This window comes from Brassica napus, chromosome C2 (assembly GCF_020379485.1).
Source record: "Brassica napus cultivar Da-Ae chromosome C2, Da-Ae, whole genome shotgun sequence".
NCBI classification, from domain to species: Eukaryota; Viridiplantae; Streptophyta; class Magnoliopsida; order Brassicales; family Brassicaceae; genus Brassica; species Brassica napus.
The window spans coordinates 19,611,252-19,626,219 of NC_063445.1; the positions used below are offsets into that span (position 1 = coordinate 19,611,252).

The 14,968-nt window shown below is 37.9% G+C and overlaps 2 protein-coding genes across 2 annotated transcripts; both read right to left on the minus strand.

The window, feature by feature from the left end:
* Positions 1 to 1,954: 1,954 nt before the first annotated feature.
* LOC106435218 lies at positions 1,955 to 4,321 on the minus strand. Its single transcript, XM_013876084.2, has one exon. It carries the CDS (start codon positions 4,319 to 4,321, stop codon positions 1,955 to 1,957), a length of 2,367 nt encoding a protein of 788 aa, XP_013731538.2.
* A 7,356-nt stretch (positions 4,322 to 11,677) lies between these two features.
* On the minus strand, positions 11,678 to 13,124 carry LOC106353770. Its single transcript, XM_013793569.1, has 2 exons — positions 12,413 to 13,124; positions 11,678 to 12,336 (listed from the first exon to the last, which is right to left on the minus strand). Exons 1-2 carry the CDS (start codon positions 13,122 to 13,124, stop codon positions 11,678 to 11,680), a joined length of 1,371 nt encoding a protein of 456 aa, XP_013649023.1.
* Positions 13,125 to 14,968: the final 1,844 nt, after the last annotated feature.

Sequence of the window (14,968 nt, forward strand, 5' to 3'; positions counted from 1 at the left end):
TGAAAAACATGGGACTTGGAACTCTTGGCTACAATCCACAACTCTTATATCCAGACTTGGTTATACAATTTCTCTCTTCTGTTGAATTGCACTACAAGTCCGAGGTAAACAAAGTTGCTAGCGAAGGTAAACTTACATTCCTATGTAGAGGACTGCTTTATGAGATGTCTATACACGAGCTGTGTATACTATTCGGATTTGAGACCCGACATGAGGCATGCTCTTTGCCCAAGTTTCCTTGTGCTTCCTTGTTGTGGAGAAAGATTGCAGACAGTTCTTATGTATCTCGGGAAGCTAAACTTGCAATGCTCAGAAACCTGGTCTTGCGAGTGGTAGCAAAATATCTGGGTCATCTTCTACTTGGAAAGTCAGAAGCAGGATCACTTACCGAGGATGAAGCGCAGCTTATTCACTACAGGCTGCCATTAGCTCTCAGGCCGACGTATGACGTTGCAGAAGAACCTCCAGAAGAGCTTTCGGTAAACATGGGAGCATTGTTTGCTCAGATGTTGTTTGAAAGGAAGTTTAGGGGTCTTCGTCCTCTTGACAGGAAGCCTTTGGAGGAGTCTATTGGCAGTCTACTTACTCGGATCTTCATGCACCATGGTATTGATCTTTCGGATACTCCTTGTGTGGATATGATTGACAGATTTGATGCCCAGTTCTTCCTAAACACCAAGATCCTTCACTCTGGTAAAATTTACCGTTTTACCATGCCTGATGGGAAAATCCTTCATTGCAAGCTTCCACAAACCGCTATCACATCTCTGACGTCTGTGGAGAACATGGAGTTCATGCCTCCTGCTGAAGTTCTTTACACGCCTCCTCCACCAGCTTCAAAACGTCGTCGTGGTTCTTCTTCTTCTGGTCCTGCGCAGACACAATGTGAGGATGACACCATCCCGGATATCTCAGTCGATCATACTCCAAACCCTTCCATGGAGTATTTGTTACCACCATATACTGGTCAGTTTGATTCTGGAGCACCACCATTAGATGGTACACAGCAGCAGCAGTTTGCATGGACTGCCGATACATTAGTCAAGCTCTCGACGATGATGCAGACTGTGTGGGGTGCACTCGCAAAGATTAGATGTCCACCTACTCCTTCCTGCTGCCGCACTCCACAGACTACAGAGGCAGCTGGTATGACTAGAGACGACGCAGAAAATGAACCATCTGATGAAGCAACCGATGCAGAGCGAGGTTCACGCCTCCATAGGAGCAGACGAGCACCAGGACAGAGTAGGAGCTGCAGTCCTGACGACCACCAATGATCAGTATCAGTTATATCTTTCCATTGTATTCCACCGGTTTTTTAAAATTTTCTGCGCATTTCGAATTCGGATCTGGGTTGTTTGCATGTTTTATATATCCAGTTTAGATTATAACTTTTATTAATTATATAACCTATAGTAAGTTACCATTCTATTAAGTATAGTCATGAAGGAGAAGATAAATGGAGGTTTTTATCCTATTCTCTCTATTTTGCTGAGTTAAATTCGGTTCAAATAAGATTTATCAGAGTACGGGATCGATCGTTTCATACGGCCGATCGATCGATCCAAATTATTGATCGATCGATCCAAATAGTCGATCGATCGGTCGGTACAAGATCGAGCTTTGCCGATCGAGAGAACTGTACCAGGTCGATCAAAAGATTGTCCTTGTTTTTGTCTGTTTTGCATATTGATCAGGATCGACCGACGGATCGACCATTCAATATATAGATTGATCGATCCAAACGTAGCGGACATCACAGTTTGTTTAAGAATAAGTTATGAAAATTAAACAAAGTTCTCACAAACTGAATCAAAGTTACTAAAATTCAAGCAAATATAATCTGAAAAACTGAAACAAAATTGTCACAAACAGAAACAAAGTTACTAGAAATCAAGCAAATGAAGTCTGGAAAACTTTCACTAAATTGTGAAGAACACAACAAACAAATCCACTATATTGGAATCTTGCAAGTTGCTCTATTATGACCACCAAGACCACATCTACTGCACTTACGAAGCTGATCCCCCTGTGATCCTTGTGATGATCGGATTTTGTCTTCAACAGTTTCATATCTGCGTTTTCTATTTCTTCCAAGAGATCTTCTTGTCTCAGGCGGTAGCACTTCAGAATTTTCCACTACTTGTGGAACAGACCAACCATCTTCAGGAACTGAAATGGGATTTATGCTTTCTTGATAAGCTTCTCTCCAAGCTCCCGTGGTATACAAAAAATCAGTCAATGTATATGGTTCTCTACCAACAAAGAAACCAGCTTTTATTGCGTGTCTACAAGGGATTTTCAAGAGGTCGTACTTCCCACAAGAACAAGTCCGTTTGTCCAAATCAACAAAGCAGTCAATTGTATCGCCTTTAACAAGCAGCTGGCTATCGGTTACAGGGTAAACTCTGAAAGTTTCCCCCTTTCCAATTCTCCTATCAATCTTTTCCTCCACATTTATGGTCAAACGGTGGGTGTGCTTTGAAATCGATTGCTTACGCTTAAAAAACCAGCGTGTCAGCATTTCTCTAATACTGTCCAACAAAGGAATTACGGGAAACTCTCTCGGCGAACGCAACGCAGAATTTATCGACTCTGCAGGATTGTTTGTCCTAATGTCATACCTGTATCCATGAAATTGACATCTAGCCCACTTTTTGACATCTGCTTTCATAAGATAATTTCCAATTGCTGGACTGATATTGCAAACATGAGCAAACGTCTTCTTGAAATCAACCACTCTATAAGCCTTTGAAGCCTTAGAAATCAACCCAGCTAATCCCTTCCCCTTGAAATACGATATCACATTATTCAACAAATGATGAATACAAATACCATGTCTCGCTAGCGGATACACTTTCTCCAGTGCCTTCGCTATTGACACTTGTCTATCCGAAATAAAAGCCAAACCATTATCATCAGCAACAACAACTTTTAATTGTCTCATAAACCATTCCCAAGACTGTTCATTCTCAGAGTCTACTATCCCAAATGCAATAGGATATAAATTTGAATTTCCATCTATAGCAGTTGCAACCAGTAGCACCCCTTTGAATTTACTCTTCAAGAATGTTCCATCGACAACAATGACACGCCTCATGACTGTGTTAAAGCCTCTGATCGATTGACCAAACGCTATAAACAGATATCGAAATCTACCATCGACGTCAGTCTTGTAAGAGGAATGTGTACCCGGATTGGCCTCTCGCAGCATGTGCAAGTATTTTGGTATTTTCCCATAACTTTCCTCTGGAATACCTCTAACAGCGTTGACTGCATATTCACGGGAATCCCATGCTAAAGAATCAGAGATCTCACATCCATAATCATTACGCATAATCTGAACAATATCTTTCGCTTTAGGCCCTTCCTTGATACCTTCATATTTATGCATTAGCAGACTGCCTATCGTTTTCGCTGAAGCTGTCTTTCCGGCACTGGTTTTGTTTGAAGGTGCGCAGGAATGTACACCGACATACTTCTTAATAATAAAATATGTGGAGCCCTTCAAACACTCAGCTCGAGCACCCCAAAAGCACACCTTATCAGCGCATCTAATACACCAAACTGATTTATTGGAGTTGGTAACTGTGTAGTGAAAGTTATGCTTCATTGCACATAACTCAAACCTCGCTTTCAAAACTGTTTTGTTGAGGAAAAGATCTCCCGTCTTAACCAATTCCACCACCTGACTCTTTGCCAATTTTTCTCTGTTTTCTTTTTCAGAATTGATCTTGTCAGCATCATAATCATCTCCTTCAACCTCGTCTTGCTTCATCTTTCCTTTCTTCTTCTTGTTATGCTTGTCAGCGTCATAATCATCTCCATCAACTTCACTTTGCTTCATCTTCCCTTTCCTCTTCTCGTTATGCTTAGCCCCCTTAACAATATTTGAAGCGGTCCCAATGTCACAAGGATTTCGCTCGTTCTCTTCACTAGTACTTGCATCAGTTGGCATCTTATTAAGATCAATGTCGATCTTATTTGGATTTCCTTGCTTTGCTTTATAGCTGACACACAATTGAGTTGACTGATGCTTCTTACAAAACCCTAGAAAATTTTGAACTTGCCTTGAGTTTCCAATGATCACTGGTGGACATTTTGATGAATTGATCAATCCAATAGGAAGGTAACTCAACTTCAAATCAGCATCTGTTTCTTCAAAACCAAAATCCTCTATAACGTTTTTCTGTAACTCTTCCAGAGAAGACTTCAATTCCAAAGCAAGTAACCTTCCTCCTTTCTTTTTATCAACATTAAAACTCCAACCTAAAGATACAACCAATTCCCAAACACCACATGAAGCATAGACATGAATCATGGTAGAAATAATGTGAAAATTTTGTGAAAATTTTGTGAACAATCAATGGAATATAGAAGACGGCGAAGAAGGTTGCCAAGGTTTTTTTGTCGATTTTTTTTGTTCCTTTTTCGTTTTTTTTTTAAAAAAAAATCGATTTTAAAAAAAAATAGAAAAGTGAATATTCTCAAATATTTTGTTTCCATATTTTTAGGAACTGATTTCTTATCCGTAGAATACAACTAATATGTAGAAATCAGTGTCTACAGTTTTTTTTAGAATTATAGTAATGTTTAGAATTTGATTTCTACATGTTTTAGATTTTTAGTAAATCTGTAGAAGTCGGTTTCTACATGTTTTAGAATTAGATTAATGTGTAGATTTTGATTTCTAAGAATTTTAGAATGGTAGGTTAAGCGCGGAATGTGTATTCCACATATTTGTAGAATACTCCTATTTTCGTAGATCACGTATTCTAAACATTGTAGATTCAATGAAAAAAGTAGATTTCGTTTTCTACTTCGTAGAATGTCATTTCTACTTTTTTTAGAACATAATCTGAAATCTATAATTTTAACTTTTTTATAACTGGAAAATATACCATTAAGTTCATATATGTATTTTAACAAATATTACTATTTTTCCAAATTTTTTTTGTTTCTAAAACTATTTATTAAAATTATTTTCATAAATATTAAAGGGTATTATAGAAAAATATGACACAAAATATAGATTAGTCTAAAGGGACATAGTTACTATTTTTTGCTCTAAAAAACAGTTTTCCCAATCTTTTTTAAAAACATTTTATATTGCAAATTTTATATTGCAAATTGAATCATATATTTGATCAATATGGTATAACACAGTGTACATGATTATTTAGTATATGGATTGCTCACATCCCTAATCTGTCACTGCCTTTCTTAATAATTTAACTCCAAACACACATCATCAGCTAAAAAGAGAATAATACAACCTGACATATGTTTAAAATCTTAGATCTCGAGATTTTTTGCACTATTTGAATCTCTTGACAAGGGAGAGATCATTGAGCATCTTCTCAATTGCTTACTCACTGTAAGCTCTTCCTTTTGTCTACAAAAAAGCTATTCCACAAAATAGAAATGGTTAGAATGTTCTTTATTGTACCTTGAGAAAAGGAACCATTGCCACTGCTTCTTCAGCAGTTTCAGGACAGAGATTTCCAAGAACACAGAGCTTTTCAATGCAATGGTATAAAAGTCTTGTGTAAAAAATGACTTAGCTGATGATAGAAAAGATTTAACAGCTTACCTCAAACTCAATGAGTTGATGTCTACTCAGTATTCTGTGGAATTTAAGGTAGACCATATGGCATATTCTCACAAAACTAAGGAATTGAAAAGTACTAATAGTCTTTAACCTCAAATAGCACACCAATCTGTATCAATTACATGAGGACAAATAAGACTCTTTTCCATCAAGATGTCATGTTGACCATGAAGTTTGACCTCAGGAAGGGACTCTTTTCCATCATTCAAACACATGTTCCAGTTCCGGTCTTTCTAGGATTAAGGTTGTTTGAGCATGGCTTCTGTTCAAAAGAAGAAGAAAAAAGAGAAAATCAGTTTGAAGAATCAAATCAAAAAGAACCTCTACTACAAGACAAGAAGAAAAAAAAAAGAAACAAAAAAAGGGAACCTTCGATCTTCTCCAGAAGTGACACCATGTTCAACATCGGATGACAGTACCTTAAAATCGAATTAACAAAAAAAAAACGAATATTTTTTAGACGTTATCATGGACGCTGCTACAGCAGGACCACTGGTCAACTTGTTCATCTCACCATCAAAAGTAACGAACACGGCGGTGTCAGATACATCAATAACTAACATCTCAACCCGGTACCTAGTAGTGAAATCAGAGACCATTTGTTAGTTGTGAAGCTAATGAGAGTTGTATGGGAACAATTTGCAAAAGGATAATGTAAAATAGTGCAGCTCCTCTTACCTTGCAACTCCAACCGCATTTTCATCATGGCAGGCCGCACACGTGCATGATGAGAACTTGGGGCATGAGCCATAGCACCATCCATTTGTTGTTTCAATACTGGCAACATCCCCAGTACATAGGAACTCGGCAGTCTATATTTGATTAAGTTGGTTAAAGGCAGATTTAATAAAACTTGAGCTAGTGCAGTAAACCAAACTAAACACAAATCAAATCTCCACTCGCTTTACCTGAAACTAATAAAGATGCAAACATGTCAAAACGCTACCATGGATTAAACACTATGAAACAACTAAATGAGAAAAAGGATACTCTCGAACTTGTCGAACAGCATCTGGATTCTTGTACCGGCTAAATCGCTTCGCATACTGCAACGATTCTCAAACACTCTGCAAGGATACATATATAATAAGTCCTTCACCAAGAAAGGATTGATTTTTTTTTTAAAGACTATATACATTATTTCAATTCTTAGTTCAAGAAGGTTCTCTGCTAGAACTACAAAGAAATCATTGTCAGATTCAAACAACCTTTATGGAACCGATGGACGGTAGTGAGTGGCGCGAGCAGCAGGAATAAATCCATGATCACCGAATTCTGCTATCAAAGTTAGACGATTTAAAAAACAAAATTAAGATCAAATATAATATAAGATGCTAGTTGGAACAATACCGTCTCATCAGGGCTGTAGATGGAGCCAATCAGCCCTTTTTTTTCTTATCCATGGAACCAGTGCTCGATTCAGTTGGAGATTTTGTGGTGATTTCGCTGGATTCTTAGCCATGGATGCGCTGCTCGATATTGCCGGAGCTTTATCCGAAGCGTTGGATCTGGAAATCTCTGACTGTTTCCTATCCATGGAAGCTATCAGAGATTCGGGAGAGTTTATATAGGTAGAGTCAAGGGGGGGAGATGAAGAATATGGATGACATAATAGCTTTGATCGTGGTGGACGACGATCGAAGTCTCCGCTTCGGTTTTGCTTTGAATAAAGTTGATTTTGGTGGGACCCATAAACTGTCTACCTGGACACTCTCAAAAGAGAGAAACGAGCCTCACTATTTTTTTTTTGTCATCTGGTATATTAATTGAAAGTTTAAGACATCAAGCAACCGTGACATACAAAACACAGACCGAACTATTATGCTTAAAACAACCAAAGCCAACTAAAACTTTCAACGCAAAAATCAGACTAAACCCAATATCAAACATAAACTATCGTCGATCCAAACCAAAAAATCTTGAAAGCCATCCATCGAAAACGCCAACTAAGCAGAAAGGTCAGTTTCTTCACTCTCAAAGAGACTAGCCAACCAAAAGGGAGGTCCTGCAGCCACATAAGATTGAGCATAACCCAACTGGATCACACTCTGAGCAATGAAAAAAGCCCCTCTATTAGTTTCTCTATCTTCTTTAACCAATCTCCACCACTCCAATTTGCTTAAACTTTCCATAAGCTCGAGTTGCTGGCATCTAAAGTTTGGCCACGCCTTGGGTCTTAGGATCACCATCGTAAAAGTATCATCATCCAAAGCAAAAATAACTCTATTGAGACGATGATCATGCATGCTCTCAATAGCCCATCTCAGACCATGGAATTTTGCTTCATCATTTGATCGTATGTTCGAGAAAGCACGGCGACTATGAATTAAGACCTTGCCAATATCATTTCTCAAAACCCAAGCTGCCCCACTCCTCATTTGAACCTTATCACGATAGACACCGATGTTGCATTTGAGCCATCCAGATGGAGGACAAGACCATGACTTCTTAACAACCGTCATAGCTTCTTGATCTTCCCTAAGCCTCTGCTTTTCGTTATTCTGAGCTAACATCCAAAATTCCGCCTCTTCCTTAATCTTGATGACTAATTCTTCAGCACTACTTTGTTTTCCTTCAAAGATGATCCCATTTCTGTATTTCCATAAGTACCATACAATCCATGGAATAGCATTTCTGACCTCTTCCGAAATCGAGATATTCTTCATCATTATCAAAACTTCATGGAAGTTCGAATAATGTGATCTCTTATCAAAACCATTCTCAATACAGGGAACATTGGCCAATGCCCAAACCTGTCTAGCAATCGAACAACCAAAGATAATATGGTTGATAGATTCACCCTGAAAACCACAAGCTTGACATACTGGATCCATTCTAATTCCTCTCTTCACCAACAGTTCTCCAACAGGGATTGCATTACTAACCGCCCTCCAGAAGAAAGCCTTGATTTTTGGAGTCATAGAGATCTTCCAAATCTCTTTCTTGATATCATTCAGAGAGGGTCTCGCTTCAGCTTCTTGAATAAATGACCTGTTAATCAAACTGTTGATGAACCAATATCCAGATTTAACTGAATAACTACCATTCCTGTTTTGCAGCCAAACCCAGTAGTCATCATGGTCAAAAGCAATTTTCATAGCCAGAATGCTCCTTATGTCCTCCTCATAAAAAAGCTCCTCAAGTTTCTCTAGATTCCAGCATCTATTTTGATGATCAATCAAGTCACTAACTCTGAGCATTAGGTCCACAAGGATATTCTTCATCAAGGGTCTCCTTCTTCCATTATCATCAATCCAGTTCTCAGTCCACACAAACACAGAGCTTCCATTACCTAGCTGTTTACGCAGACCTTGAACCAGAAGTTCCTTCCCAAATTGAATGCTCCGCCAAGCATAAGATGGTCGCGGACCATTCTTTGCAGACAAGAAATTCGAAGAATTGAAGTACCTGCTCTTGAAAAATCTTGCAAAAAGAGAATCAGGATCATTGATAATACGCCAAGCTTGCTTTGCCAACAGCGCTTGATTGAAGCCTTGAATGTCCTTAAATCCCAATCCCCCTTGCTCTTTTGCCAGACACATCTTGGTCCAACTTAACCAGTGAACCTTCTTTTTATGCTCTAGAGAATTCCACCAAAAATCAGCCATAGCCTTGGTAAGATTTTCACAAGACTTTTTGTCAATTTAAAACATGACATTGCATACACGGGCATTGCCATCGCTACCGCCTTGATTAAAACCTCCTTGCCTCCCAAAGAAAGAAGTTTCGCAAACCAGCCAGATAAGCGATCCTTCAATCTATCATAAATGTAGGCCAAAATTTCGGTTTTGGATCCGCTGAAACATTCAGGAAGGCCAAGGTAAACTCCTGAACCACCTTCTTTAGTGATGCCTGTGATCTCCTGAATAGCAGTTTTAGTAAGGGTATCAACCTTCAAACCAAAAGTTATAGCTGATTTAGCTTCGTTAACCTTTTGACATGTGGCTTTTTCGTAAACCTGAAGAATCCTCATCAACTCCTTAGCTTGTTCCCTCGTTGCTTTACATATCAGAAGACTGTCATCAGCGAAAAGCATATGATGAATCATCGGTCCTTCCTGTGAGAACTGAATGCCTTGAATAGCTTCACATTGAACCGCCTTTTCAATTAAATGGATAAGACCTTCAGGACATAGAACGAAAAGGAACGGAGATCTTGTCTGATCCCTCTCTCTGGCTGGATGCTTCCAAAAGGCTGATCATTAATGAGAGTCGAGTATCTAACCGTTGATACACAAAACATAACTCTTTCAACCCAGACAGCCTCAAACCCCAAAGCCAAAAGAAGAGCTCGAAGATAACCCCACTCCACACGATCATACGCCTTCGACGTATCTGATTTGATGGCCATGAATTCTTCTGAGATGCTTCTATCTGTCTTCAGAGCATGAATAACTTCATGTGCAATCAGAATATTATCCGTTATAAGCCTCTCTTCAACAAACGCCGATTGGGAAGAAGAGACAATGACAGGTAGGAGAGGTTTGAGTCTGGAAACCAAAATCTTCGAGATAATCTTATATAGAACCGAGCATAAGCTTATAGGTCTCAAATCCGACATAAGAACAGGATCATCAATCTTTGGAATTAGGCAGAGATGCGTGTAATTCCATTCAACAGGAAACAAGCCTGTTACGAAAAAATCACGAACCTCCTTTGTAACTTGGTCTCCAACCGTATTCCAATATCTTTGGAAGAAAAGACCGGTCATCCCATCCGGACCAGGGGCACTGCTTGCATTGATAGAGAAGACCGCATCCTTAACCTCTTCTTTACTGTCATCTCTGGAAAGATCCTCATTCATACCATCAGTAACGCGTCTAGTGAAACCTTCAAATAGACTAGTGAAATCACCATTGGAAGTTGATTTGAATAATTTGGAGAAATATTCAGAAGCAACTTCCCCTTTAGCAGCTTCAGAGAATTGTTCTTGACCATAGGCATCAATTAGTTTAATGATCCTTTTCCTTGCTCTGTTTGCTTTCACTGAAGCATGATAGTATTTGGTGTTTAGATCCCCCTTGATAGCCCATTTATCCTTGCATCTCTGCTTCCAAAACATTTCCTCCTCTCTATAAGCCTGGACGAGTTCAGATTTGAGAAAATAAATTCTCAATGTTGAGGGATGCAAAGAAGATTGCTCCAACTCCAAGGCACATTGAAGCTGCTTGATCTTATCACGAGCATTGATGTTTTCTTTCTTCTTCCAATTACTCAGCGCTTTTCTACATCTCCTCAATCTGTCTGATACCTTGGTTTCGAAAAGAGGATGATCTGTTAACCAAGCTTTCTTGATTTCTTCTTGCACACCACGCTTATGTAAAAATCTCCCATCAAAACGAAAGCTTCCTCTGTAGGGATCAGAAGAGGAGAAGAATTTGACCAGAACTGGCCTGTGATCCGAACCCCGCTTATCCATAAAATCCTGATTGGAGGCAGGGAAAAGCTGAAACCAACTCTTGTTTCCGAATCTCCTGTCCAATTTAGATTGAATAGATAAGGTTCCTCGCTGACCGCCCCACGTGAAGCAATTCCCTGTGCTTGGCAATTCCGACATATCAGCAATCTGAAACATATCATTAAAACCTTGAAAAGAAGCCTCACTTCGTCTAGGGCCTCCAATCTTCTCGTCATTGTTTCTTATTTCGTTAAAATCACCAACCATACACCATGGTTCTTTCCGATAAGCTCCAATGCGCGATAGTCTTTCCCATAGCTTCGGTCTATTATTCTTAACCGGTTCACCATATATACAAGATACAAAAAAACATTTCTTCCCAAACTTTACATAGCAGTCCACCAAGTGTTTATCTACAAACTTGAAGTCAATTTGTACAGAGTTTTTCCACATCAATGCTAAGCCTCCGCTGTACCCAATAGGATTAACTGTCATAACCCTATCATAGCCTAGCCATGTCTATAGATCCACCAAGTCATCTCTGTTGTGTTTAGTCTCCATCAAAAACAAAAGGTCCGGGAAATGATCTTTGCGCATCTCCCGTAGTCTTGGAATGACCAGGTCTTGTGCACGGCCCAAGCCCTGGCAATTCCAACCGATCATAGACATTTAGATATTGGACGGTCCCTCAATCGGGACCACCAATGGTTTCTTAAACCTTGCAGAGCTTTGAGATGGCTCGACATCTTCCTTTGCTTTCCTCTTCGAATCAGTGAAGACACCTTCTCCAAACTTAGAACCTCTGCTCGCATCTGCCTTCAACGTACCCTTGCCATTAGCCTTTCTGATGAAAGTACCAGGTCTTCGCCTACCCTTAGGTTTCTTTATCGGAGTCCCGGAAGCACTGGTGACGAAAGAACCAGCACTATAACCCGTTGAACTCTGAGCAGAAAATTCAGGGAGACTAGAATCAGAATGAACCATCAAGAGAGGCATGGCAGATACCACTTTTCCAGATTGAAGAGATTTGGTTCCCGCAGAAATAGCACTTGCCATCAGCTTATCAAATCTAGGAGTCTTCACCTCTTGAGCTCTGAAATCATAGACATGACCCTTTCCTTTATCCAGAATCTTAGTGACAGACGGAGGAGGCTCCAATCTTAAGTAAGTCTTCTGACCAACCGGATCATTCTCCAAATCATCAAAAGACTTCTTAACTCTTTCTTCTCTGGCTAATCTCTCTGCACCTTCAGCAGCACGCAAGTAAAGTCGCATATCCTCCATAACTTCCTTAGCAATCTTAGGTTTTCCAGACAAAGCATCAAAACCTAAGAGATGATCTTGGAATAAGTCCAAACAGCGGATCAGATTCCTCTAAAACCTCATTGATCTCCTGAGACTTACTCTCTGAAGATGATCCTGCTGTTTTCTCATTCAACATCTTTGTATTCCTATAGATAGGGCACGAAAGCTGTTCATGAGTTAGTCGCTGAAACGTATAACACCGTTTCTGAATCCTTTCATAATCATACAGGATGTTCACAGTGTCACCACCCGGCGTTGTTACTTTCTTGGCTCTTCGGAGAGGTTTTGAAACATCAAAACGTACAAGCACCCTTACATACTCTTTGATTTGCGGCTTGTCTGGATCAAAAGCAACCTCCACTACTTGACCCGCGAAGTCTCCTAAGGACCATAAGGCTTTCTTCGTGTAGTGGTTTATCGGGATGTTCCTCATCTGAACCCATACCATGATAAAATGAAGATAATCTTCAGGAGGTTTCTCAACCCATCTTTCCAAGACGATGGGCCACAGATTGTGAGTGTGAACGCCTTTGTTAAGAACGTTAAGCATATCATGCTCGTGAGTAAAAATAAACTGGAACTTTTCTCGGGTGAGAGCCACTCCTCTCACTCTACCATACAACTTCCACTTCCGAGACATGTTGAGAATAAAATCTGCCATATCCTGACACTGAGGGTTTAATAATCTGCCCACCAAGCTAAGTGCGTTCCTACCCGTTGAGTAATACTCCGGATGATCAGGAAGCACAAAGGGTTCTTCATCTTCTTCAATCGAGAGTTGACGAAGCGCGTTGTCCAGGTGAGAAGCCATAGAAAAAACCCCAAGGAGAGATAACCAGAACGAAATTGATAGATCCCCAAATTTTAAAAAACCCCTTTGATTTAGAGAAGAACACAGATGATCTTCAAAGACAAACTCTAGGAATTTTAAAGATCGGTGCTGAGGCCCCACTTTGCTAGAAAGTGTACATTAGCAAACAGGGAAGAAAGCCCAAAAAAGGGAATCTGCTAAAATACGCTGAGAGAATTTCACCCGTAATCCCCCTCGCACGGTAACTACCCAAAGAGCCTCACTATATATATGATTTTATAGTAAAATGTTTAAGGGAAACTAAAATCACTTGGGGGCACATGCCCAGAAGTCTTGGCTGTGTAACCGCCCCTCGTTATTATGATGATGATATTTTTTACATGTGTAGTTTGGTGATAACATAAATAAAAGGTTTTGCAAGTACTAATCCATCTAGGTGAACTTTTCATGTTTACCACACGGTTGGTACAATATTCATGTTTACTTTCACTAAGAAAACATTTTAAAAACCATCTTCTTCGTTAGAATGCAAAAAACTTTTATCTTATATCCTTACTATATATACATATAATAAATAATTATTTAAATAAATAAAAAATACATTTGTTTCGAATTATACTTTTTTAAATTTGAACTTTTTATCTTTTGATTTTTTTAATATTCTTCTTGAAATTCGAAAATTCTTTTGTAAACTATTTTATATATTTTAAAAGATATTTAATTATTTATTTTATATTTATTAAATTCTTAAACTCCTCGTTCCAAAAACCTTAAACTTCTCATCAACTCTAAACTCTAAGTCTAGATTAGTTAACTCCAGCGTTATAAATGTTTTTTTACTCTTTAAAAGTGAAAGTAAAAGTGGTTAAAACAGACATGAAAAATAGTATTAGGAATGTGATGTTTTTGATAATTTCCATCTTCTTATTAATTTCAGATTTAAAACTAATTTAATATTTAGATTGAAATTTAAAATTATGTTAAAATTTGAATTAGCTGAATATATGTTAGTCCGGACCATCATCTAGTTTTTTTATATATATATCATAAAGTCTTCATTTTGTTAACATATTTTTGATTAAAAAAAATCCTAATACATGAAATCAAGTTAGATTTTTCAAATCATAACAACTCCCAACCTTTAATTATCGTAAAAGACTTAACATAAATTTACCTTCTAAAAGATCAAAAATAGTAAACGATTTATTCATCAAGCAATGTATATGAATATTTTAAAATTGTCATAAAATGCAAATAGATTACTAATGTCTTAAGTTATTTTTATTATTTATACTTTTAGATATGATATTTAAATAATATATTTGTTAAATACAAAATATATACCAAATCAATTAAATTTTCATTTATTAAATCGTTTAATAATTAAACATAAATTCAATGAAATAAATATATAAAAAAAATCTACAAATAAATGTAATGGTTTGAAACAGGTAATTAAATGACCAACATGTACACTATAAAACTATTATGTTTGAAAAAAATAAGATAAATATTTGAAAATATGGTTAATATTAAGAATTTTTGCTTACTAGTGATGTAAAAACAATTTATAAAATCAAAATTAAACACCTGCACACAGTTAGGCAGATCACTATATATAGTTTAGTGTTACAATAGTCGACTAGGATAAGACCTGCGCCTTGCGCAGGGTGAATTTATTTTTATATATTATCGATAGTTTCTTTTATATATTTGATCATTTTATTTCTATATATAAAATATTTTTTGTTGTTATTATATAATTTTTTTCCGATGGATCGGATCAATTTTTATTAAAAATAATGGAACAAAACTATAATTAATACATCATGGGTTGATCGGAT

Coding starts and splice junctions, on each gene's coding strand:
- LOC106435218 (XM_013876084.2), bottom strand. CDS start 4,321: ATGATTCATGTCTATGCTTCATGTGGTGTTTGGGAATTGGTTGTATCT.
- LOC106353770 (XM_013793569.1), bottom strand. CDS start 13,124: ATGGCTTCTCACCTGGACAACGCGCTTCGTCAACTCTCGATTGAAGAA. Junction 12,337..12,412: donor AGCAGGATCATCTTCAGAGA/GTAAGTCTCAGG, acceptor ATCATCTCTTAG/GTTTTGATGCTTTGTCTGGA.